Source organism: Somniosus microcephalus, unplaced genomic scaffold, assembly GCF_052327205.1.
Source record: "Somniosus microcephalus isolate GS21.2 unplaced genomic scaffold, FLI_Smic_1.0 unresolved_chr2, whole genome shotgun sequence".
NCBI lineage: Eukaryota > Metazoa > Chordata > Chondrichthyes > Squaliformes > Somniosidae > Somniosus > Somniosus microcephalus.
In genome coordinates, this window is record NW_028225180.1 from 19,195,335 (window position 1) to 19,221,264 (window position 25,930).

General features: G+C 57.8%; 1 protein-coding gene across 1 annotated transcript in view; it reads left to right on the top strand.

Annotated features, from left to right (window-relative positions):
• Positions 1 to 1,725: 1,725 nt before the first annotated feature.
• Positions 1,726 to 25,930, top strand: part of LOC147092229 (lysine-specific demethylase 2A-like) — a 520,639-nt gene continuing 496,434 nt past the window's right edge. The window contains exon 1 of the mRNA XM_085975897.1: positions 1,726 to 3,285. Within this exon, the coding sequence (XP_085832023.1) occupies positions 3,244 to 3,285 (42 nt within the window). The 5' untranslated portion in view covers positions 1,726 to 3,243. The remainder of the gene's footprint in view (positions 3,286 to 25,930) is intronic.

The following is a 25,930-nucleotide window of genomic DNA, read 5'->3' on the forward strand; positions in this document are numbered from 1 at the left end:
TACCTCAGTCTCTCTCTCTGGGGTTTTTTATCTCAGTCTCTCTCTCTCTGGGGTTTTTTACCTCAGTCTCTCTCTGGGGTTTTTTACCTCAGTCTCTCTCTCTCTGGGGTTTTTTACCTCCGTCTCTCTCTGGGGTTTTTTACCTCAGTCTCTCTCTCTGGGGTTTTTTACCTCAGTCTCTCTCTGGGGTTTTTTACCTCAGTCTCTCTCTGGGGTTTTTTACCTCAGTCTCTCTCTCTGGGGTTTTTTTTATCTCAGTCTCTCTCTCTGGGGTTTTTTACCTCAGTCTCTCTCTGGGGTTTTTTACCTCAGTCTCTCTCTGGGGTTTTTTACCTCAGTCTCTCTCTGGGGTTTTTTACCTCAGTCTCTCTCTGGGGTTTTTTACCTCAGTCTCTCTCTGGGGTTTTTTACCTCAGTCTCTCTCTCGGGTTTTTTTTATCTCAGTCTCTCTCTCTGGGGTTTTTTACCTCAGTCTCTCTCTGGGGTTTTTTACCTCAGTCTCTCTCTGGGGTTTTTTACCTCAGTCTCTCTCTCTGGGGTTTTTTATCTCAGTCTCTCTCTCTCTGGGGTTTTTTACCTCAGTCTCTCTCTGGGGTTTTCCTGTTTGTTTTTTGGCGCCTTGCTGGGCCGGCCGTTATTTTTCAAACAGACCGCCCCGGGGGGGGGGCGGGGCCGGTCTGATTGACGTGGACGCCGACCAATGGGGAGCGGGTGCGCCGGCTGAGGTGGCCAAACAGCGTCGACCCCGACCGAATTTTTAAACTTCGAAATCGAATTATTTCCTGCAACATTGATAACCCGCGGCGGCAGGACAGGCGTTTTAATTATTTCCCACCACCCCGCGATCAATAAGTCAACAAAATCATTTTAAAGACCGGGCGGGTAGGTGGGCGGGTAAAAAACCTTCGCAGTTGATTGACAGTCAGACCGACCAATCACGCTTCAGGCCCTCGGCAGGCCGACCAATCATGCTTCGGGGTCCATCACCAGGCAACCCGGCGACCAATGGCGGCGCGAGGGTCCGCCGTTCGGCCCCGCCCACCGACTGCTCCTGTCAATCATCTCCGCCCCCCTCGGCCACAACCCCCGCGGCGGAAGCCCATTGGTTGGCCGTTCCGCGCTCTGGCCAATCAGAAGGCGGAAAGGTTTGGCGGCTCACTGCTCGCCCCGCCCAATTCCTGACGCACACGTTGCGCCTCGCCTCCCCGCGCCGACCAATCGGAGCTGGCGTCGAACCGATCCGCTCTTCCGATTGGACCAAAGTCCTGTCAATCGAATGCCGGACCATTCGGAGTGCCGGTGTCGGCCCGAAGCCCGGCCCTCCTCCCAGCCCCCAATCAACGGGTCCTTGTTCTGATCAGTCACCGGAAAATGGACCAATCATCAACCAACGTCGCCCCACCTTTCCACACGTCCCGCCTACCTTCCTCATTGGAACAGCGACCCGTCAATCATCCCAATCGGACCAATCGGGATGCGAGTCTCCGCCCGCCCTCCCCCCATTTGTAGAGCCAACCCGTCAATCACGTCCACCCGACCAATCGGAGCCTGAGCGCTCGATCGCCCCGCCTCCCTCCCTCGCCATAGGAGCATACACCCGTCAATCAGCGCCAGCCGACCAATCGGACAGCAAGCTCCTTCCCTCTCTCCGCCCCCTTTGGTAGAGCCGCCCCGTCAATCAGGGCGGTGGACCAATCGGAGCGCGGAGGAGGGGGGCGGGGTGCGCGCGCAGCCCGGGATCTGTTTGGGGGAAAAAAAACACAAAATGGCGGCGGAGCGGCTCCGGGGGGAAGTTCTGGCGAATTGAAGGAGAGAGAAAGAGGGTCAGGCCCCGGAGAGAGAGCGGCAGGTCCCCGGGAGACAGGAGAGGGTCCGTGTCCAGTGAACCCGGGCCTGGGACAGTCCGGGGAAACTGGGCCCGGGACAGACCCGTTAACCCGGGACAGAACAGTCCGGTTAACCCGGGACAGAAGCCGGGCCTGGGACAGTACGGTTAACCCGGGACATAAGTCGGGCCTGGGACAGTCCGGTTAACCCGGGACAGGACAGTCCAGTTAACCCGGGATAGAAGCCGGGACAGTCCAGTTAACCCGGGATAGAAGCCGGGACAGTCCAGTTAACCCGGGATAGAAGCCGGGCCCAGGACAGTCCCATTAACCCGGGACAGTCCGGTTAACCCGGGACAGAAGCCGGGCCTGGGACAGTCCCATTAACCTGGGACAGCCCCGTTAACCCGGGACAGAAGCCGGGCCCGGGACAGCCCCGTTAACCCGGGACAGAAGCCGGGCCCGGGACAGTCCAGTTAACCCAGGCTAGAAGCCAGGCCCGTGACAGTCCAATTAACCTGGGACAGTCTGGTTAACCCGGGATATAAGCCGGGACAGGGACAGCGGTATAACCCAGGACAACAGTTGAGCCCAGGATAGAGGACAGGCCTGAGACAGGCGGGATAACCTGGGACAACAGACCGACCGGGCCTGGGACAGCTGAGTGTTGATCTGAGGAGTTGAATGCCCTCCATCCAGTAACTTGATAGAAAAGACTGTGGCACCGAGACCCTGAGACTGGGACATTGGGTATACACAAGAGTCAAGGGGACATTGAGTATCCGAGACTGCAACATCGAGTGTGTGAGCGATTTCGAGACTGAAACATTGAAGGCGAGAGGAGGAATTAAAAGAATTGAGTGTTTGCGAGGGACTGCAACGCTCGCTACCGACAAGAGGGGGTTAAAACGGTGAATACCTGACGCAGGAGAGGCTGAGGAGACCCTTTCAATCTGTGTGGAGTGCGTTTGAGGGAAACTGCTCTGATTCGCAAGGAAGGATTTTTGGAGAGGGACCGCACACGGGATACTCAAGGAGGAAGCTGAAATATTTGCATCTGGGAGACTTGACAGCAATTCGGGAGGGGGTTTAAAAAAGGGAGCCAAAGAGATTTAGTCGCTGATGGAGAGGACACTGATTCATTGACACAAAGAAGCGAGATATTCAAATACTCCCCGGAACATGAAGACATTTTGACAGAGCAAGAAGTTCCCTTTAAAATAAAAAAAAAACAACAACAACTTGTTCTGACATAAGTCAAGCCAGAGATAAGTGGGCCAGCGATTTGGACACCAGTGCGACAGGGGGAGAGCAAAGTTCCTGAAGAAACGATTGGATTAAGGAGGTGCACCAGAACCCCCAGCAAAGGGCTTGGGGTGGGGGAAGAACCAGACACCAGCCGACGCGACCAGAAAGGATGGAGCCCGAGGTTGAACCAGAGTGTCGGAGCCGCAGGCTGGTGAGTGAAGGATTATCACATGCACGCACACACACCGGACAAGGGGTTTGCGCTAAAGAATGTAAGCATTGGGTCGCACAGCTGTATGCTATCTCCTCCAGACCCTACAACCCTCCCTATCTCTGTAACCTCCTCCAGACCCGACAACCCTCCCTATCTCTGTAACCTCCTCCAGCCCCTACAACCCTCTCTATCTCTGTAACTTCCTCCAGCCCCTACAACCCTCCCTATCTCTGTAACCTCCTCCAGCCCCTACAACCCTCCCTATCTCTGTAACCTCCTCCAGCCCCTACAACCCTCCCTATCTCTGTAACCTCCTCCAGCCCCTACAACCCTCCCTATCTCTGTAACCTCCTCCAGCCCCTACAACCCTCCCTATCTCTGTAACCTCCTCCAGCCCCTACAACCCTCCCTATCTCTGTAACCTCCTCCAGCCCCGACAACCCTCCCTATCTCTGTAACCTCCTCCAGCCCCTACAACCCTCCCTATCTCTGTAACCTCCTGTAGCCCTACAACCCTCCCTATCTCTAACCTCCTCCAGCCCTACAACCCTCCCTATCTCTGTAACCTCCTCCAGCCCCTACAACCCTCCCTATCTCTGTAACCTCCTCCAGCCCCTACAACCCTCCCTATCTCTGTAACCTCCTCCAGCCACTACAACCCTCCCTATCTCTGTAACCTCCTCCAGCCCCTACAACCCTCCCTATCTCTGTAACCTCCTCCAGCCCCGACAACCCTCCCTATCTCTGTAACCTCCTCCAGCCCCTACAACCCTCCCTATCTCTGTAACCTCCTGTAGCCCTACAACCCTCCCTATCTCTAACCTCCTCCAGCCCTACAACCCTCCCTATCTCTGTAACCTCCTCCAGCCCCTACAACCCTCCCTATCTCTGTAACCTCCTCCAGCCCCTACAACCCTCCCTATCTCTGTAACCTCCTCCAGCCACTACAACCCTCCCTATCTCTGTAACCTCCTCCAGCCCCTACAACCCTCCCTATCTCTGTAACCTCCTCCAGCCCCTACAACCCTCCCTATCTCTGTAACCTCCTCCAGTCACTACAACCCTCCCTATCTCTAACCTCCTCTAGCCACTACAACCCTCCCTATCTCTGTAACCTCCTCCAGCCCCTACAACCCTCCCTATCTCTGTAACCTCCTCCAGCCACTACAACCCTCCCTATCTCTGTAACCTCCTCCAGCCCCTACAACCCTCCCTATCGCTGTAACCTCCTCCAGTCACTACAACCCTCCCTATCTCTGTAACCTCCTCCAGCCACTACAACCCTCCCTATCTCTGTAACCTCCTCCAGCCCCTACAACCCTCCCTATCTCTGTAACCTCCTCCAGCCACTACAACCCTCCCTATCTCTGTAACCTCCTCCAGCCCCTACAACCCTCCCTATCTCTGTAACCTCCTCCAGCCACTACAACCCTCCCTATCTCTGTAACCTCCTCCAGCCCCTACAACCCTCCCTATCTCTGTAACCTCCTCCAGCCCCTACAACCCTCCCTATCTCTGTAACCTCCTCCAGCCCCTACAACCCTCCCTATCTCTGTAACCTCCTCCAGCCCCTACAACCCTCCCTATCTCTGTAACCTCCTCCAGTCACTACAACCCTCCCTATCTCTGTAACCTCCTCCAGTCACTACAACCCTCCCTATCTCTGTAACCTCCTCCAGTCACTACAACCCTCCCTATCTCTGTAACCTCCTCCAGTCACTACAACCCTCCCTATCTCTGTAACCTCCTCCAGTCACTACAACCCTCCCTATCTCTGTAACCTCCTCCAGTCACTACAACCCTCCCTATCTCTGTAACCTCCTCCAGCCCCTACAACCCTCCCTATCTCTGTAACCTCCTCCAGCCCTACAACCCTCCCTATCACTGTAACCTCCTCCAGCCCCTACAACCCTCCCTATCTCTGCAACCTCCTCTATCTCTGGCCTCTTGTGCATCCCCCGATTTACACTGCTCCACCATTGGCGGCTGTGCCTTCAGCTGCCTGGGCCCTAAACTCTGGAATTCCCTCCCTAAAGCTCTCTAACCTCCTTTAAGACGCTCCTTAACAACTCCCTCTTTGGCCAAGCTATTGGTCACCTGTCCTAATATCTCCTTATGTGGCTCGGTGTCAATTGTGTGACTGATTCACGCTCCTGTGAAGCACCTTGGAACGTTTTACTACATTAAATGCTTTTGAGGCCCCCCCCCCGTGCGCCCCACTCCCCCTGTGGGCCAAATAAACCCGTAGGTTCCACTAAGACCATCCCCACTCCAGAGACTCGCCCCCCATAATCCCAGGCCGGCACTCCCTGATGTCAGTACTGAGGGAGCGCCGCACTGTCGCAGGGGCAGTACTGAGGGAGCGCCGTGCTGTCGGAGGGGCAGTACTGAGGGAGCGCCGCACTGTCGGAGGGGCAGTACTGAGGGAGCACCGCACTGTCGGAGGGTCAGTACTGAGGGAGCGCTGCACTGTCGGAGGGGCAGTACTGAGGGAGCGCTGCACTGTCGGAGGGGCAGTACTGAGGGAGCGCCGCACTGTCGGAGGGGCAGTACTGAGGGAGTGCCGCACTGTCGGAGGGGCAGTACTGAGGGAGCGCCGCACTGTCGGAGGGGCAGTACTGAGGGAGTGCTGCACTGTCGGAGGGGCAGTACTGAGGGAGCGCCGCACTGTCGGAGGGGCAGTACTGAGGGAGCGCCGCACTGTCGGAGGGGCAGTACTGAGGGAGTGCTGCACTGTCGGAGGGGCAGTACTGAGGGAGCGCTGCACTGTCGGAGGGGCAGTACTGAGGGAGCGCTGCACTGTCGGAGGGGCAGTACTGAGGGAGCGCTGCACTGTCGGAGGGGCAGTACTGAGGGAGCGCTGCACTGTCGGAGGGGCAGTACTGAGGGAGCGCTGCACTGTCGGAGGGGCAGTACTGAGGGAGCGCTGCACTGTCGGAGGGGCAGTACTGAGGGAGCGCTGCACTGTCGGAGGGGCAGTACTGAGGGAGCGCCGCACTGTTGGAGGGGCAGTACTGAGGGAGCGCCGCACTGTCGGAGGGTCGGTACTGAGGGAGCGCCGCACTGTCGGAGGGGCAGTACTGAGGGAGTGCTGCACTGTCGGAGGGGCAGTACTGAGGGAGCGCCGCACTGTCGGAGGGGCAGTACTGAGGGAGCGCTGCACTGTCGGAGGGGCAGTACTGAGGGAGTGCCGCACTGTCGGAGGGGCAGTACTGAGGGAACGCTGCACTGTCGGAGGGGCAGTACTGAGGGAGCGCTGCACTGTCGGAGGGGCAGTACTGAGGAAGCGCTGCACTGTCGGAGGGGCAGTACTGAGGGAGTGCCGCACTGTCGGAGGGGCAGTACTGAGGGAGGGCCGCACTGTCGGAGGGGCAGTACTGAGGGAGTGCCGCACTGTCGGAGGGGCAGTACTGAGGGAGCGCTGCACTGTCGGAGGGGCAGTACTGAGGGAGTGCCGCACTGTCAGAGGGGCAGTACTGAGGGAGCGCTGCACTGTCGGAGGGGCTGTACTGAGGGAGCGCTGCACTGTCGGAGGGGCAGTACTGAGGGAGGGCCGCACTGTCGGAGGGGCAGTACTGAGGGAGCGCCGCACTGTCGGAGGGGCAGTACTGAGGGAGCGCTGCACTGTCGGAGGGGCAGTACTGAGGGAGTGCCGCACTGTCGGAGGGTCGGTACTGAGGGAGTGCCGCACTGTCGGAGGGTCGGTACTGAGGGAGCGCTGCACTGTCGGAGGGGCAGTACTGAGGGCGCGCCGCACTGTCGGAGGGTCAGTACTGAGGAAGTGCCGCACTGTCGGAGGGGCAGTACTGAGGGAGCGCCGCACTGTCGGAGGGTCGGTACTGAGGGAGCGCTGCACTGTCGGAGGGGCAGTACTGAGGGAGCGCCACACTGTCGGAGGGGCAGTACTGAGGGAGCGCCGCACTGTCGGAGGGGCAGTACTGAGGGAGCGCCGCACTGTCGGAGGGGCAGTACTGAGGGAGCGCCGCACCGTCGGAGGGGCAGTACTGAGGGAGCGCCGCACTGTCGGAGGGGCAGTACTGAGGGAGTGCTGCACTGTCGGAGGGGCAGTACTGAGGGAGCGCCGCACTGTCGGAGGTGACGTCGTTCAGATGAGATGTGAAAGACCCTATGGCCACTATTGGAAGAGGAGCTGGGGAATTCTCCCCGCTGTCCTAGGGCCAAAATTTATTGTTTAAGCCGCATCACTAAAACATGTTCACAGAAATCACAGAAACCCCACAGTGCAGATAGAGGCCATTTCGGCCCATCGAGCCTGCACCGACACATATCCCACCCGATCCCCGTAACCCCACGTATTTAATCCCCCTAACACTAAGGGTCAATTTATCATAGCCAATCAACCTAACCCGCACATCTTTGGACTGTGGGAGGAAACCGGAGCACCCGGAGGAAACCCACGCAAACACGGGGAGAATGTCTGTGTGGAGTTTGCACAGTCACCCGAGGCCGGATTCGAACCCGGGTCCTTGGCGCTGTGAGGCAACAGTGCTAACCACTATGCCACCGTTGTGGTCATTTATCTCATTGCTGTTGGTGGGAGCTTGCTGTGCGCAAATTGGCCGCGTTTCCTACATTACAACACTGAATATGCTGCAAAAGAAGTACTTCATTGGCTGTGAAGCGCTTTGGGACACCCTGAGGTGGTGAAAGTGCACTGTAGAAATAGGAGGTTTATACGGATTGTGAAGTGGGGAGGATCTGCACACGATGGGATTGGAACTCTCTGCCCGTACCCTCTAGTGGAGAGACTTAAAGAAGCTGGGATTGTTCTCCTTCGAGCAGAGATGGTTAAGGGTTAGACAGACTGGATGCAGGGAGGATGTTTCCCCTGGCTGGGGGGTTGTCTAGAACGAGGGGTCACAGTCTCAGGATACGGGGTAGGACATTTAGGACTGAGATGAGGAGAAATTTCTTCACTCACAGGGTGGTGAACCTGTGGAATTTTCTACCACAGAAGGCTGTGGAGGCCAAGTCACTGAATATATTTAACATCGAAACATCGAAGATAGGAGCAGGAGTAGGCCATTCGGCCCCTCGAGCCTGCTCCGCCATTCAATGAGATCATGGCTGATCATCCAAACTCAGTACCCTGTCCCTGCCTTCTCCCCATATTCCTTGATCCCTTTAGCCTCAAGAAATATATCCAACTCCTTCTTGAATATATTTAGTGAATTGGCCTCAACTGCCTTCTGTGGTAGAGAATTCCACAGGTTCACCACTCTCTGGGTGAAGAAATTCCCCCTCATCTCTGTCCTAAATGGCTTACCCCTTATCCTTAGACTGTGACCCCTGGTTCTGGACTCCCCGCCATCGGGAACATCCTTCCTGCATCTAGTCTGTCCAGTCCTGTCAGAATTTTATAAGTTTCAATGCGATCCCCTCTTATTCTTCTAAACTCCAGCGAGTACAAGCCCAATCGACCCAATCTCTTCTCAGATGTCATTCCTGTCATCCCAGGTATCAGCCTGGTGAATCTTCGCTGCACTCCCTCCATGGCAAGAACATCCTTCCTCAGATAAGGCGACCAAAACTGCACACAATACTCAAGGTGTGGTCTCACCAAGGCCCTGTACAACTGCAGCAAGACATCCTTGTTTCTGTACTCGAACCCTCTCGCTACGAAGGCCAACATACCATTTGCCGCCTTAAGAAGGGGATAGACAGATTTCTAGACACAAAAGGCATCAAGGGGTACGGGGAGAGAGCGGGAATATGGTATTGAGATAGAGGATCAGCCAGGATCTCATTGAACGGCGGAGCAGGCTCGAATGGCCGACCTCTCCTATTTTTCTATGTTTTCTATGTTCTAATAGAGGTGTTCAAAATTATGAAGGGTTCGGATAGAGCAAGTCGGGAGAACAGTTGTCCTCTGGCAAGTGGGTGAGTAACGAGAGGACCCAAATTGAAAATAATTGACCCATGAACCAGAGGGGAGATGAGAAGTTTCATCACACAGTGGGTTATTAAGATCTGGAACGCACTACCTGAAAGGGCATTGGATTCAGATTCCTGGGGAGCTTTCACGAGGCAATTGGATAAATACTTGCCGAGAACTATATTTACAGGGCTGGGGATGGAGGGGGGGCGGGGGTGGGGGGGAGTGTGGGGCCAATTGGATGGCCAATGGCCCCCTCCTGCGCCATACGGGTCTGCATAGTTTGAAAACGTCAGTACGAAAGTGAAACTGCAAGTGAAGCTGTGCCTGCAGCTGACCTCCAAGTTCCCCTCCGAGTCTCACACCATCCCGACTTGGGAATATATCGGCCGTTCCTTCATCGTCGCTGGGTCAAAATCCTGGAACTCCCTCCCTAACAGCGCTGTGGGAGCACCTTCACCACACGGACTGCAGCGGTTCAAGAAGGCGGCTCACCACCACCTTCTCAAGGGGCAACTAGGGATGGGCAATAAATGCTGGCCTTGCCAGCGACGCCCACATCCCAGGAACTAATATTTTTTAAAGAAATGCAGTCTTTTTTAACACTTCTTAAAGCATAGCAACATAGAAGATAGGAGCAGGAGTCGGCCATTCGGCCCCTCGAGCCTGCTCCGCCATTCAATGAGATCATGGCTGATCATCCAAATTCAGTACCCTGTCCCTGCCTTCTCCCCATATCCCTTGATCCCTTTAGCCTTAAGAAATATATCTAACTCCTTCTTGAATATATTTAATGAATTGGCCTCTACTGCCTTCTGTGGTAGAGAATTCCACAGGTTCACCACTCTCTGGGTGAAGAAATTCCTCCTCATTTCTGTCCTAAATGGCTTACCCCTTATCCTTAGACTGTGACCCCTGGTTCTGGACTCCCCGACCATCGGGAACATCCTTCCTGCATCTAGTCTGTCCAGTCCTGTTAGAATTAGAAAAGCGAGGAGTTAGCGAGTCGTTCGAATGAAGCGACATAATTAATCACAGAATCCCCACAGTGCAGATAGAGGCCATTTCGGCCCATCGAGCCTGCACCGACACATATCCCACCCTATCCCCGTAACCCCACGTATTTAACCCCCTAACACTAAGGGTCAATTTATCAGAGCCAAATCAACCTAACCCGCACATCTTTGGACTGTGGGAGGAAACCGGAGCACCCGGAGAAAACCCACGCAAACACGGGGAGAATGTGCAAACTCCACACAGACAGTCACCCGAGGCCGGATTCAAACCCGGGTCCCTGGCGCTGTGAGGCAACAGTGCTAACCACTATGCCACCGTGTGGGAAAGAAAGCGGTACCATGTCTACAGCTCCCTTTCCCCACCTCCGGACGTCCCAAAGCCCTTCGCAGCCAATGAAGGACTTTTTTTGAAATGCATTCACTGTTGTAATGTAGGAAATGCAGCAGTCAATTTGCGCACAGCAAGCGCCCCCACACAGCAATCAGTGACCAGATCATCTGTTTCAGTGATGGTACATTTGTATTTGCAGAAACCGGCGATTCAACCCAGCCGGTCCTTGCCCTCGTGTGTTTATCTAACTTCCCCCTCCTGTCTTTAGCTGGCTTCCCCTTAAATGCATCTCTGCTCTTCGCCTCAACCACTCCCTGTGGCAGCGAGTTCCCCATTCTCGCCGCTCTCCGGGGAAAGAAGTTCCCATGGCCACTATTTCGAACAACAGGGGAGTTCTCCCCCCCCCCCCCCCCCCCCCCCGGTGTCCTGGGGCCCCCTTAACTAACACCACTTAAAACAGATTAACTGGTCATTGTCACGTTGCTGTGGGTGGGAGCTTGCTGTGCGCAAATTGGCTGCCCCGTTTCCTACATTGCAACAGTGACTACATTTCAAAAGAAGTGCTTATTGGCTGTCGCGCGGTGTGGGACGTCCTGAGGTGCTGAAAGGCGCTGGAGAGATCTTTCTTGGGACGATAACCTGTCACATGGGGAAGACGTGTTTGAACAGTAATCGGGGGAAACCTTGGCTGAGTTTGTGAAATGTATCTCGCGTGATATATCGGTTATAAAGCAGGCTACAGCCCATCAGATTTCATAGAATCATAGAATAGTACAACACTGGAAGGAGGCCAGTTGGCCCATGGAGTCTGCGCCGGCTCTTTCGAGGAGCGGTCCCAGTTAGTCCCACTCCCCCGTTCTTTCCCCACAGCCCTGCAATTTTATCTCCTTCAAGTATTTGTGTCAGCTGTGGCTCAGTGGGCTGCACAGTTGTACAAGGTATTGGTGAGACCGCACCTGGAATACTGCATACAGTTTTGGTGTCCATACTTAAGAAAAGACATACTTGCTCTCGAGTCAGTACAAAGAAGGTTCACTCGGTTAATCCCGGGGATGAGGGGATGGACATATGAGGAGAGGTTGAGTAGATTGGGACTCTACTCATTGGAGTTCAGAAGAATGAGAGGCGATCTTATTGAAACATATAAGATTATGAAGGGGTTGGATCGGGTGGATGCGGGGAGGATGTTCCCGATGATGGGTGAAACTAGAACTAGGGGGCATAGTCTTAGAATAAGGGGCTGCTCTTTCAAAACTGAGATGAGGAGGAACTACTTCACTCAGAGGGTGGTAGGTCCATGGAATATGCTGCCCCAAAAAGCTGTCGAAGCTACATCATTACATAAATTTAAAACAGAAATAGACAGTTTCCTAGAAGTAAAGGGAATTAAGGGTTACGGGGAGCGGGCAGGAATTTGGACATGAGTCTAGGTTCGGATCGGTCATGGCCCTGTGGGTAGCGGAGCGGGCCCAGGGGCCGTGTAGCCTGATCCTGCTCCTATTTCGTGTGTCTAATTCTGTTAGATTCAGGAGATGGTTTTGTGATAGTGGATGTGAGGTTAGGGTCAGATCAACCATGATCTTATTGAATGGCGGAGCAGGCTCGAGGGGCCGATTGGCCTACTCCTGCTCCTATTTCTTATGTTCTCTCGTCTCTGGAAGGTTGTGGATTGAAGTCACACTCCAGAGACTTGAGCACAGAAATCTAGTCTGACAATCCCAGGGCGGTACTGAGCGCTGCACTGTCGGAGGGGCAGTACTGAGGGAGCACCGCACTGTCGGAGGGGCAGTACTGAGGGAGCGCCGTCGGAGGGGCAGTACTGAGGGAGCGCCGCACTGTCGAAGGGGTAGTATTGAGGGAGCGCTGCACTGTCGGAGGGGCAGTACTGAGGGAGTGCTGCACTGTGGGAGGGGCAGTACTGAGGGAGCGCTGCACTGTGGGAGGGGCAGTACTGAGGGAGCGCCGCACTGTGGGAGGGGCAGTACTGAGGGAGCGCCGCACTGTCGGAGGGGTAGTACTGAGGGAGTGCGGCACTGTCGGAGGGGCAGTACTGAGGGAGCACCGCACTGTCGGAGGGCCAGTACTGTGCGCAAATTGGCTGCTGCATTTCCTACATTGCTACAGTGACTGCAATTCCAAAAATAAGTCTTTCATTGGCTGTAAAGCGCTTTGGGACGTCCGGTGGTCGTGAAAGTCTTTCTTTCAGACTCGATGTCAAGGCACGGCTGCCAGTGCTGGTGTGTAGGCGGGGGTTGGTATAGGGGGCCAGCGTTGGAGGGTTGCAGAGTTCGATGGAGGGTTGTAGGAGGTTAGAGATAGGGAGGGGCGACGCCCTGCAGGGATGAGAAACGGCCGATCCCTCGACTAACGAGCAATCTCTTCTCCCCCCCCCCACCCCCGAGAGATGTTTGGATTCCGTGTCGAAACGTCCCAGTGGAACCTGTTTCATTGTTGTCTCACTGAGCAGCGAGGGCCATGTGTGTGCAAATGTCATGGGAGCAGCTCATCTAAACCAGAAGCGCACAGCTCGTGAGTGTTGTTGGCAATTCATCTGAACTTCCCCAAGAGAGCGTGTTAGCGTTCTGCGCCGCCTCCGCCCTGCCTCTGTTATCTCCAGACTCGACTGTTCCAACGCTCTCCTGGCCAGCTGGCATCCCGCCTCCACCTCCCGTTAACTTGAACTCTCACCCAGTCCCGTTCACCCATCACCCCCTGTGCTCACTGCCCCGTGTCCTAACTCACACCCAGTCCCGTTCACCCATCACCCCCTGTGCTCACTGCCCCGTGTCCTAACTCACACCCAGTCCCGTTCACCCATCACCCCCTGTGCTCGCTGCCCCGTGTCCTAACTCACACCCAGTCCCGTTCACCCATCACCCCCTGTGCTCACTGCCCCGTGTCCTAACTCACACCCAGTCCCATTCATCCATCGCCCCCTGTGCTCACTGCCTCGTGTCCTAACTCACACCCAGTCCCAATCACCCATCACCCCCTGTGCTCGCTGACCCCGTGTCCTAACTCGCTCCGAGTCCCGTTCACCCGTCACCCCTGCCCGCTGTGCTTGCTGACTGACAGTGGCAACGCCTTGATTTTAAAATTCTCATCCTCGTGTTCAAATCCCTCCATGGCCTCCTCGCCCCATCCCTATCCCTGTAACCTCCTCCAGCCCCTACAACCCTCCCTATTCCTGTAACCTCCTCCAGCCCCGAGAACCCTCCCTATCTCTGGACCCTCCTCCAGCCCCTAGAACCCTCCCTATCTCTGTAACCTCCTCCAGCCCTACAACCCTCCCTATCTCTGTAACCTCCTCCAGCCCTACAACCCTCCCTATCTCTGTAACCTCCTCCAGCCCTACAACCCCCCCCATCTCTGTAACCACCACCAGCCCCTACAACTCTCCATATCTCTGTAACCTCTCCAGCTCCTACAACCCTCCCTATCTCTGTAACCTCTTCACAAAGGAGGACACAAATAACCTCCTAGAGATGCCGGGGAACATAGGGTCTGATGAAAGGGAGGAACTGAATGTAATCAGTATTTGTAGGGAAATGGTTTTGGGGAAGTTGACGGGATTGAAGACCGATAAATCCCCAGGGCCTGATAATCTACATCCTAGGGTACTTAAGGAAGTGGCCCGAGAAATAGTAGATGCATTGCTGGTCATCTTCCAACATTCGATGGAATCTGGAACAGTTCCCATGGATTGGAGGGTAGCTAATGTTACCCCACTATTCAAAAAAGGTGGTAGAGAGAAAACGGGGAATTACAGACCGGTAAGCCTGACATCGGTAGTGGGGAAAATGCTAGAGTCCATTATATAAGATGTAATAGCAGAGCACTTGGAAAACAGTGACAGGATCGGACAAAGTCAACATGGATTTACAAAAGGTAAATTATGCTTGACTAATCTACTGGAATTTTTTGAGGATGTAACTGGTAAAATAGATAAGGGAGAACCAGTGGATGTGGTGTATTTGGACTTTCAGAAGGCTTTCGATAAGGTCCCGCATAAGAGATTAGCGTGTAAAGTTAAAGCACATGGGATTGGGGGCAAGGTACTGACTTGGATAGAGAACTGGTTGGCGGACAGAAAGCAAAGAGTTGGAATAAACGGGTCTTTTTCCGAATGGCAGGCAGTGACTAGTGGGGTACCGCAGGGATCGGTCCTTGGGCCCCAGCTAGTCACAATATATATTAATGATCTAGACAAGGGAACTAGTTGTAATATATCCAAATTTGCAGACGACACAAAGCTGGGTGGGCGTGTGTGCTGTGAGGAGGATGTCGAGAAACTCCAGGATGATTTGGACAGGTTGGGTGATTGGGCAGAAGCATGGCAAATGCAATATAACGTGGATAAATGTGAGGTTATCCACTTTGGTGGCAAAAACAGGAAGGCAGATTATTATCTGAACGGCAATAGATTGGGAGAAGAGGAAGCGCAGAGACCTGGGTGTCCTTGTGCACCAGTCGCTGAAGGTAAGCATGCAGGTGCAGCAGGCGGTTAAGAAGGCAAATGGTATGTTGGCCTCTGTAGCGAGAGGGTTTGAGTACAGGAACAAGGATGTCTTGCTGCAGTTGTACAGGGCCTTGGTGAGACCGCACCTCGAGTATTGTGTGCAGTTTTGGTCACCTTACCTGAGGGAAGACGTTCTTGCCATGGAGGGAGTGCAGCGAAGATTCACCAGGCTCATACCTGGGATGGCAGGAATGACGTATGAGGAGAGATTGTGTCGATTGGGCTTATACTCACTGGAGTTTAGAAGAATGAGAGGGGATCTCATTGAAACTTATAAAATTCTGACGGGACTGGACAGACTGGATGCTGGAAGGATGTTCCCGATGGTCGGGGAGTCCAGAACCAGGGGTCACAGTCTAAGGATAAGGGGTAAGCCATTTAGGGCAGAGATGAGGAGGAATTTCTTCACCCAGAGAGTGGTGAACCTGTGGAATTCTCTACCACAGAAGGCAGTTGAGGCCAATTCATTAAATATATTCAAGAAGGAGTTAGATATATTTCTTAAGGCTAAAGGGATCAAGGGATACGGGGAGAAGGCAGGGACCGGGTACTGAATTTGGATGATCAGCCATGATCTCAATGAATGGCGGAGCAGACTCGAGGGGCCGAATGGCCTACTCCTGCTCCTATCTTCTATGCTTCCAGCCTCTACAACCCTCCCTATCTCTGTTTCCACACATAAGCTCCCACAAACAGCCAAGCGACAATGACCAGGCAGACAGTTTTAGTGATAAGTATTGGCTCCAGGACACCGCGAGGGCTCCCCCCTGCTGCTCTTCCATAGTGGCCGTGGGATCTTTTCAGTCACCTGAGAGGGCAGGCCGGACCTCGGTTTCATTCGAAAGACGGCACTTCCAATAGTGCAGCGCTCCCTCAGTACTGCCCCTCCGACAGTGCAGCATCCCTCAGTACTGCCCCTCCGACAGTGCGGCGCTCCCTCAGTACTGCCCCTACGACAGTGCAGCATCCCTCAGTACTGCCCCTCCGACAGTGCGGCGCTCCCTCAGTACTGCCCCTCCGACAGTGCAGCATCCCTCAGTACTGCCCCTCCGACAGTGCGGCGCTCCCTCAGTACTGCCCCTACGACAGTGCAGCAGCCCTCAGTACTGCCCCTCCGACAGTGCAGCGCTCCCTCAGTACTGCCCGTCCGACAGTGCAGCATCCCTCAGTACTGCCCCTCCGACAGTGCGGCTCTCCCTCAGTACTGCCCCTCCGACAGTGCAGGGTTCCCTCAGTACTGCCCTTCCGACAGTGCAGCATCCCTCAGTACTGCCCCTCCGACAGTGCAGGGCTCACTCAGTACTGCCCCTCCGACAGTGCAGCACTCCCTCAGTACTGCCCCTCCGACAGTGCGGCTCTCCCTCAGTACTGCCCCTCCGACAGTGCAGCGTTCCATCAGTACTGCCCTTCCGACAGTGCAGCATCCCTCAGTACTGCCCCTCCGACAGTGCGGGGCTCACTCAGTACTGCCCCTCCGACAGTGCAGCGCTCCCTCAGTACTGCCCCTCCGACAGTGCAGCGCTCCCTCAGTACTGCCCCCTCCGACAGTGCAGCGCTCCCTCAGTACTGCCTCTCCAACAGAGCGGCGCTCCCTCAGTACTACCCCTCCGACAGTGCGGGCCTCACTCAGTACTGCCCCTCCGACAGTGCGGCGCTCCCTCAGTTCTGCCCCTCCGACAGTGCGGTGCTCCCTCAGTACTGCCCCTCCGACAGCACGGCTCTCCCTCAGTACTGCCCCTCCGACAGCACGGCTCTCCCTCAGTACTGCCCCCTCCGACAGTGCAGCGCTCCCTCAGTACTGCCCCTTCGACAGTGCAGCGCTCCCTCAGTACTGCCCCTCCGACAGTGCAGCGCTCCCTCAGTACTGCCCCTCCGACAGTGCAGCATCCCTCAGTACTGCCCCTTCGACAGTGCAGCGCTCCCTCAGTACTGCCCCTCCGACAGTGCGGCTCTCCCTCAGTGCTGCCCTCCGACAGTGCAGCATCCCTCAGTACTGCCCCTCCGACAGTGCGGCTCTCCCTCAGTGCTGCCCCTCCGACAGTGCAGCCCTCCGACAGTGCAGCGCTCCCTCAGTACTGCCCCTCAGACAGTGCAGCATCCCTCAGTACTGCCCCTCCGACAGTGCAGCGCCCCCTCAGTACTGCCCCTCCGACAGTGCAACACTCCTCAGTACTGCCCCTCCGACAGTGCGGCGCTCCCTCAGTACTGCCCCTCCGACAGTGCAGCATCCCTCAGTACTGCCCCTTCGACAGTGCAGCGCTCCCTCAGTACTGCCCCTCCGACAGTGCAGCGCTCCCTCAGTACTGCCCCTCCGACAGTGCAGCATCCCTCAGTACTGCCCCTCCGACAGTGCAGCGCTCCCTCAGTACTGCCCCTCCGACAGTGCAGCGCTCCCTCAGTACTGCCCCCTCCGACAGTGCAGCGCTCCCTCAGTACTGCCCCTCCGACAGAGCGGCGCTCCCTCAGTACTGCAGCGCTCCCTCAGTACTGCCCCTCCGACAGTGCGGCGCTCCCTCAGTTCTGCCCCTCCGACAGTGCGGCGCTCCCTCAGTTCTGCCCCTCCGACAGTGCGGTGCTCCCTCAGTACTGCCCCTCCGACAGCACGGCTCTCCCTCAGTACTGCCCCTCCGACAGTGCAGCACCCCTCAGTACTGCCCCTCCGACAGTGCGGCGCTCCCTCAGTACCGTCCCTCCGACAGCACGGCGCTCCCTCAGTACTGCCCCTCCGACAGTGCAGCACCCCTCAGTACTGCCCCTCCGACAGTGCGGCGCTCCCTCAGTACTGCCCCTCCGACAGTGCAACGCTCCCTCAGTACTGACAGAGTGTCGGCCTGGATTTTGTGCTCGAGTCTCTGGAGTGGGGTCTCAAACCCATGACCTGATTTGCAAAGATGGCACCAGAAATGTAACGTACCACCGAGCCATCAAATCTCATGGCAGGAGCCCAAACCAGGAGAATAAAGTTCACGCTCAGAGGTCTAGGACAGTGCTACCAACTTGATATCAGGAAATGATGACCAGCTGGGTGTATTTTTCTCTTGAAACAAGAAGGTTGAGGGATGGCCTACTCGAAGTCTTAAAAATTATGAAAGGGTTCGACAGAGCGGATACACAGAGAGTGTTTCCACTTGTGGGGAGGAGCAAAACTAGAGGCCGTCAATATAAGATCGTCACTAAGAAATCCAATCGGGAATTCAGGGGAAACTTCTTTACCCAGAGAGTGGGGAGAATGTGGAACTCGCTCCCACAGATGCATTTAAGGAGAAGCTGGATAAGCAAATCAGGGAGATGGGAATAAAGGGTTATGCTGATAGTTAGGTGAGGAAGGATGGGCAGAGGCTCGAGTGGAGCATGAACGCATGGACTGGTTGGGCCGAATGGCCTGTTTCTGTGCTGCAGATTCTAAGCCGAGGTGAGAGAGGGAGACCCACTGAGCAACAACTGCCGCTGTCACCTGCCAAGAGTTGATGTTTGGCGTGCAGTCCCTTAAGAACGGTGACGTGAAGGGACAGCGCCTGATCTTCGAACGGGATTTTCCCCCGGAGGTTTTTAATGATGTTGGTTGAGGGATCCGTGTTGGACCCAGGACACCAGGGAGAACCCCCAGCTCTTCTTTCAATAGTGGTCGTGGGATCTTTCGCAAGTGCCCCTTTTACTTTCACCCGTCACCCCTGTGCTCGCTGACCTACATTGGCTCACAGTTAACGTCTCAATTTAAAAATTCTCATCCTTGTTTTCAAATCCGTCATGGCCTCGCCCCCTCCCTATCTCTGTAAACTCCTCCAGCCCGTATAACCCTCCCTATCTCTGTAACCTCCTCCAGCCCCGACAACCCTCACTATCTCTGTAACCTCCTTCAGCCCCTACAAACCTCCCTATCACTGTAACCTCCTCCAGCCCCTACAACCCTCCCTATCTCTGTAAACTCCTCCAGCCCCTACAACCCTCCCTATCTCTGTAACCTCCTCCAGCCCCCTACAACCCTCCCTATCTCTGTAACCTCCTACAACCCTCCCTATCTCTGTAACCTCCTCCAGCCCGTATAACCCTCCCTATCTCTGTAACCTCCTCCAGCCCCTACAACTCTCCCGATCTCTGTAACCTCCTCCAGCCCCTACAACACTCCCTGTCTCTGTAACCTCCTACAACCCTCCCTATCTCTGTAAACTCCTCCAGCCCCGACAACCCTCCCTATCTCTGTAACCTCCTCCAGCCACTGCAACACTCCCTATCTCTGTAACCTCCTCCAGCCCCTGCAACACTCCCTATCTCTGTAACCTCCTCCAGCCCCTACAACCCTCCCTATCTCTGTAACCTCCTCCAGCCCCTACAACCCTCCCTATCTCTGTAACCCCCTACAACCCTCCCTATCTCTGTAACCTCCTCCAGCCCTACAACCCTCCCGATCTCTGTAACCTCCTCCAGCCCCTACAACCCTCCCTATCTCTGTAACCTCCTCCAGCCCCGACAACCCTCCCTATCTCTGTAACCTCCTCCAGCCCCTATAACCCTCCCTATCTCTGTAACCTCCTCCAGCCCCTGCAACACTCCCTATCTCTGTAACCTCCTCCAGCCCCTACAACCCTCCCTATCTCTGTAACCCCCTACAACCCTCCCTATCTCTGTAACCTCCTCCAGCCCCAACAACCCTCCCTATCTCTGTAACCTCCTCCAGCCCCTGCAACACTCTGACATATCTGTGCTCATCCAATTTTGGCTTCTTAATCACTCCACCATTGGTGCCCGTGCCTTCAGCGACCTGGACCCTAAGCTCTGTAATTAGATCTCTCTGTCCCTCCCTCTCTCTTTCTGTCCCTCTCTCTCTCTCTCTGTCCCTCCCTCTCTCTCTCTCTGTCCCCTCTCTCTCTCTGTCCCTCTCTCTCTGTCCCTCTCTCTCTCTGTCCCCCTCTCTCTCTCTCTGTCCCCCTCTCTCTCTCTCTGTCCCCTCTCTCTCTCTCTGTCCCCTCTCTCTCTCTCTGTCCCCCTCTCTCTCTCTCTGTCCCCTCTCTCCTCTCTCTGTCCCCCTCTCTCTCTCTCTGTCCCCCTCTCTCTCTCTCTGTCCCCCTCTCTCTCTCTCTGTCCCCCTCTCTCTCTCTCTGTCCCCCTCTCTCTCTCTCTGTCCCCCTCTCTCTCTCTCTGTCCCCCTCTCTCTCTCTCTGTCCCCCTCTCTCTCTCTCTGTCCCCCTCTCTCTCTCTCTGTCCCCCCTCTCTCTCTCTGTCCCCCTCTCTCTCTCTGTCCCCCCCTCTCTCTCTCTGTCCCCCTCTCTCTCTCTCTGTCCCCCCTCTCTCTCTCTGTCCCCCCTCTTCTCTCTGTCCCCCCTCTCTCTCTCTGTCCCCCCTCTCTCTCTCTGTCCCCCCTCTCTCTCTCTGTCCCCCCCTCTCTCTCTCTGTCCCCCTCTCTCTCTCTGTCCCCCCTCTCTCTCTCTGTCCCCCCCTCTCTCTCTCTGTCCCCCCTCTCTCTCTGTCCCCCCCCTCTCTCTCTGTCCCCCCCCTCTCTCTCTGTCCCCCCCCTCTCTCTCTGTCCCCCCCTCTCTCTCTGTCCCCCCCTCTCTCTCTCTGTCCCCCCCTCTCTCTCTCTGTCCCCCCCTCTCTCTCTCTGTCCCCCCCTCTCTCTCTCTGTCCCCCCCTCTCTCTCTCTGTCCCCCCCTCTCTCTCTCTGTCCCCCCCTCTCTCTCTCTGTCCCCCCTCTCTCTCTCTGTCCCCCCCTCTCTCTCTCTGTCCCCCTCTCTCTCTCTCTGTCCCCCTCTCTCTCTCTCTGTCCCCCTCTCTCTCTCTCTGTCCCCCCTCTCTCTCTCTGTCCCCCCTCTCTCTCTCTGTCCCCCCTCTCTCTCTCTGTCCCCCCCTCTCTCTCTCTGTCCCCCCTCTCTCTCTCTGTCCCCCCCTCTCTCTCTCTGTCCCCCCCTCTCTCTGTCCCCCCCTCTCTCTCTCTGTCCCCCCCTCTCTCTCTCTGTCCCCCCCTCTCTCTCTCTGTCCCCCCCTCTCTCTCTCTGTCCCCCCCTCTCTCTCTCTGTCCCCCCCTCTCTCTCTCTGTCCCCCCCTCTCTCTCTCTGTCCCCCCCTCTCTCTCTCTGTCCCCCCCTCTCTCTCTCTGTCCCCCCCTCTCTCTCTCTGTCCCCCCCTCTCTCTCTCTGTCCCCCCCTCTCTCTCTCTGTCCCCCCCTCTCTCTCTCTGTCCCCCCCTCTCTCTCTCTGTCCCCCCCCTCTCTCTCTCTGTCCCCCCCTCTCTCTCTCTGTCCCCCCTCTCTCTCTCTGTCCCCCCTCTCTCTCTCTGTCCCCCCCTCTCTCTCTCTGTCCCCCCCTCTCTCTCTCTGTCCCCCCTCTCTCTCTCTGTCCCCCCCTCTCTCTCTCTGTCCCCCCCTCTCTCTCTCTGTCCCCCCCTCTCTCTCTCTGTCCCCCCCTCTCTCTCTCTGTCCCCCCCTCTCTCTCTGTCCCCCCCTCTCTCTCTGTCCCCCCCTCTCTCTCTGTCCCCCCCTCTCTCTCTGTCCCCCCTCTCTCTCTCTGTCCCCCCCTCTCTCTCTCTGTCCCCCCCTCTCTCTCTCTGTCCCCCCCTCTCTCTCTCTGTCCCCCCCTCTCTCTCTCTGTCCCCCCCTCTCTCTCTCTGTCCCCCCTCTCTCTCTCTGTCCCCCCCTCTCTCTCTCTGTCCCCCCCTCTCTCTCTCTGTCCCCCCCTCTCTCTCTCTGTCCCCCCCTCTCTCTCTCTGTCCCCCCTCTCTCTCTCTGTCCCCCCCTCTCTCTCTCTGTCCCCCCCTCTCTCTCTCTGTCCCCCCCTCTCTCTCTCTGTCCCCCCCTCTCTCTCTCTGTCCCCCCCTCTCTCTCTCTGTCCCCCCCTCTCTCTCTCTGTCCCCCCCCTCTCTCTCTCTGTCCCCCCCTCTCTCTCTCTGTCCCCCCCTCTCTCTCTCTGTCCCCCCTCTCTCTCTCTCTGTCCCCCCCTCTCCTCTCTGTCCCCCCCTCTCTCTCTGTCCCCCCCTCTCCTCTCTCTGTCCCCCCCTCTCTCTCTCTGTCCCCCCTCTCTCTCTCTGTCCCCCCTCTCTCTCTCTGTCCCCCCCTCTCTCTCTCTGTCCCCCCCTCTCTCTCTCTGTCCCCCCCCTCTCTCTCTCTGTCCCCCCCTCTCTCTCTCTGTCCCCCCCTCTCTCTCTCTGTCCCCCCCTCTCTCTCTCTGTCCCCCCTCTCTCTCTCTGTCCCCCCCTCTCTCTCTCTGTCCCCCCCTCTCTCTCTCTGTCCCCCCCTCTCTCTCTCTGTCCCCCCCCTCTCTCTCTCTGTCCCCCCCTCTCTCTCTCTGTCCCCCCCTCTCTCTGTCCCCCCCTCTCTCTCTCTGTCCCCCCCTCTCTCTCTGTCCCCCCTCTCTCTCTGTCCCCCCTCTCTCTGTCCCTCTCTCTGTCCCCCCCTCTCTCTCTGTCCCCCCCTCTCTCTCTGTCCCCCCTCTCTCTCTGTCCCCCCTCTCTCTCTGTCCCCCCTCTCTCTCTGTCCCCCCCTCTCTCTGTCCCCCTCTCTCTGTCCCCCCCTCTCTCTCTGTCCCCCCCCTCTCTCTCTGTCCCCCCCTCTCTCTCTGTCCCCCCCTCTCTCTCTGTCCCCCCTCTCTCTCCCCTCTCTCTGTCCCCCCCTCTCTCTCTGTCCCCCCCTCTCTCTCTGTCCCCCCTCTCTCTCTGTCCCCCCTCTCTCTCTGTCCCCCCCTCTCTCTCTGTCCCCCCCTCTCTCTCTGTCCCCCCTCTCTCTCTCTGTCCCCCCTCTCTCTCTCTGTCCCCCCTCTCTCTCTCTGTCCCCCTCTCTCTCTCTGTCCCCCTCTCTCTCTCTGTCCCCCTCTCTCTCTCTGTCCCCCTCTCTCTCTCTGTCCCCCCTCTCTCTCTCTGTCCCCCCTCTCTCTCTCTGTCCCCCCCTCTCTCTCTGTCCCCCTCTCTCTCTCTGTCCCCCCTCTCTCTCTGTCCCCCTCTCTCTCTCTGTCCCCCTCTCTCTCTCTGTCCCCCTCTCTCTCTCTGTCCCCCTCTCTCTCTCTGTCCCCCCTCTCTCTCTCTGTCCCCCTCTCTCTCTCTGTCCCCCTCTCTCTCTCTGTCCCCCCTCTCTCTCTCTGTCCCCCCCTCTCTCTCTCTGTCCCCCCTCTCTCTCTCTGTCCCCCCCTCTCTCTCTCTGTCCCCCCTCTCTCTCTCTGTCCCCCCCTCTCTCTCTCTGTCCCCCCCTCTCTCTCTCTGTCCCCCCCTCTCTCTCTCTGTCCCCCCCTCTCTCTCTCTGTCCCCCCCTCTCTCTCTCTGTCCCCCCCTCTCTCTCTCTGTCCCCCCCTCTCTCTCTCTGTCCCCCCTCTCTCTCTCTGTCCCCCCTCTCTCTCTCTGTCCCCCCCTCTCTCTCTCTGTCCCCCCTCTCTCTCTCTGTCCCCCCCTCTCTCTCTCTGTCCCCCCCTCTCTCTCTCTGTCCCCCCCTCTCTCTGTCCCCCCTCTCTCTGTCCCCCCCTCTCTCTGTCCCCCCCTCTCTCTGTCCCCCCTCTCTCTCTGTCCCCCCCTCTCTCTGTCCCCCCTCTCTCTGTCCCCCCTCTCTCTGTCCCCCCCCTCTCTCTGTCCCCCCCCTCTCTCTGTCCCCCCCTCTCTCTGTCTCTCTCTGTCCCCCCCTCTCTCTCTGTCCCCCCCTCTCTCTGTCCCCCCCCTCTCTCTGTCCCCCCCCTCTCTGTCCCCTCTCTCTGTCCCCCCCTCTCTCTCTGTCCCCCCCTCCCTCTCTGTCCCCCCCTCTCTCTGTCCCCCCCCTCCCTCTCTGTCCCCCCCTCCTCTCTGTCCCCCCCTCCCTCTCTGTCCCCCCCTCCTCTCTGTCCCCCCTCCTCTCTGTCCCCCCCCTCCTCTCTGTCCCCCCCCTCCTCTCTGTCCCCCCCCCTCTCTGTCCCCCCTCTCTCTGTCCCCCCCCTCCTCTCTGTCCCCCCCCTCTCTCTCTGTCCCCCCTCTCTCTGTCTCTCTCTGTCCCCCCCTCTCTCTCTGTCCCCCCCTCTCTCTGTCCCCCCCTCTCTCTGTCCCCCCCTCTCTCTGTCCCCCCCTCTCTCTCTGTCCCCCCCTCTCTCTGTCCCCCCCCTCTCTCTCTGTCCCCCCCTCTCTCTCTGTCCCCCCTCCTCTCTCTGTCCCCCCCCCTCTCTCTCTGTCCCCCCCTCTCTCTCTGTCCCCCCCTCTCTCTGTCCCCCCTCTCTCTCTGTCCCCCCCTCTCTCTCTGTCCCCCCCTCTCTCTCTGTCCCCCCCTCTCTCTCTGTCCCCCCCTCTCTCTCTGTCCCCCCCTCTCTCTCTGTCCCCCCCCTCTCTCTGTCCCCCCCTCTCTCTCTGTCCCCCCCTCTCTCTCTGTCCCCCCCTCTCTCTCTGTCCCCCCCTCTCTCTCTGTCCCCCCCTCTCTCTCTGTCCCCCCCTCTCTCTCTGTCCCCCCCCTCTCTCTCTGTCCCCCCCCTCTCTCTCTGTCCCCCCCCTCTCTCTCTGTCCCCCCCTCTCTCTCTGTCCCCCCCTCTCTCTCTGTCCCCCCCCTCTCTCTCTGTCCCCCCCTCTCTCTCTGTCCCCCCCCTCTCTCTCTGTCCCCCCCCTCTCTCTCTGTCCCCCCCCTCTCTCTCTGTCCCCCCCTCTCTCTGTCCCCCCCTCTCTCTCTGTCCCCCCCCTCTCTCTCTGTCCCCCCCCTCTCTCTCTGTCCCCCCCTCTCTCTCTGTCCCCCCCCTCTCTCTCTGTCCCCCCCCTCTCTCTCTGTCCCCCCCCTCTCTCTCTGTCCCCCCCTCTCTCTCTGTCCCCCCCCTCTCTCTCTGTCCCCCCCTCTCTCTCTGTCCCCCCCTCTCTCTCTGTCCCCCCCTCTCTCTCTGTCCCCCCCCTCTCTCTCTGTCCCCCCCCTCTCTCTCTGTCCCCCCCCTCTCTCTCTGTCCCCCCCTCTCTCTCTGTCCCCCCCTCTCTCTCTGTCCCCCCCCTCTCTCTCTGTCCCCCCCTCTCTCTCTGTCCCCCCTCTCTCTCTGTCCCCCCCTCTCTCTCTGTCCCCCCCCTCTCTCTCTGTCCCCCCCCTCTCTCTCTGTCCCCCCCCTCTCTCTCTGTCCCCCCCCTCTCTCTCTGTCCCCCCCCTCTCATCTCTGTCCCCCCCTCTCTCTCTGTCCCCCCCCTCTCTCTCTGTCCCCCCCTCTCTCTCTCTGTCCCCCCCCTCTCTCTCTGTCCCCCCCTCTCTCTCTCTGTCCCCCCCCTCTCTCTCTCTGTCCCCCCCTCTCTCTCTCTGTCCCCCCCTCTCTCTCTCTGTCCCCCCCTCTCTCTCTCTGTCCCCCCCTCTCTCTCTCTGTCCCCCCCTCTCTCTCTCTGTCCCCCCTCTCTCTCTCTGTCCCCCCCTCTCTCTCTCTGTCCCCCCTCTCTCTCTCTGTCCCCCCCCTCTCTCTCTCTGTCCCCCCTCTCTCTCTGTCCCCCCTCTCTCTCTCTGTCCCCCCCTCTCTCTCTCTGTCCCCCCCCTCTCTCTCTCTGTCCCCCCCCTCTCTCTCTGTCCCCCCTCTCTCTCTCTGTCCCCCCCTCTCTCTCTGTCCCCCCCTCTCTCTCTCTGTCCCCCCTCTCTCTCTCTGTCCCCCCCTCTCTCTCTCTGTCCCCCCCCTCTCTCTCTCTGTCCCCCCTCTCTCTCTCTGTCCCCCCCTCTCTCTCTCTGTCCCCCCCTCTCTCTCTCTGTCCCCCCCTCTCTCTCTCTGTCCCCCCCTCTCTCTCTCTGTCCCCCCCCTCTCTCTCTGTCCCCCCCCTCTCTCTCTGTCCCCCCCCTCTCTCTCTCTGTCCCCCCCTCTCTCTCTCTGTCCCCCCCCTCTCTCTCTGTCCCCCCCCTCTCTCTCTCTGTCCCCCCCTCTCTCTCTCTGTCCCCCCCCTCTCTGTCCCCCCCTCTCTCTCTGTCCCCCCCCCTCTCTCTCTGTCCCCCCCCCTCTCTCTCTGTCC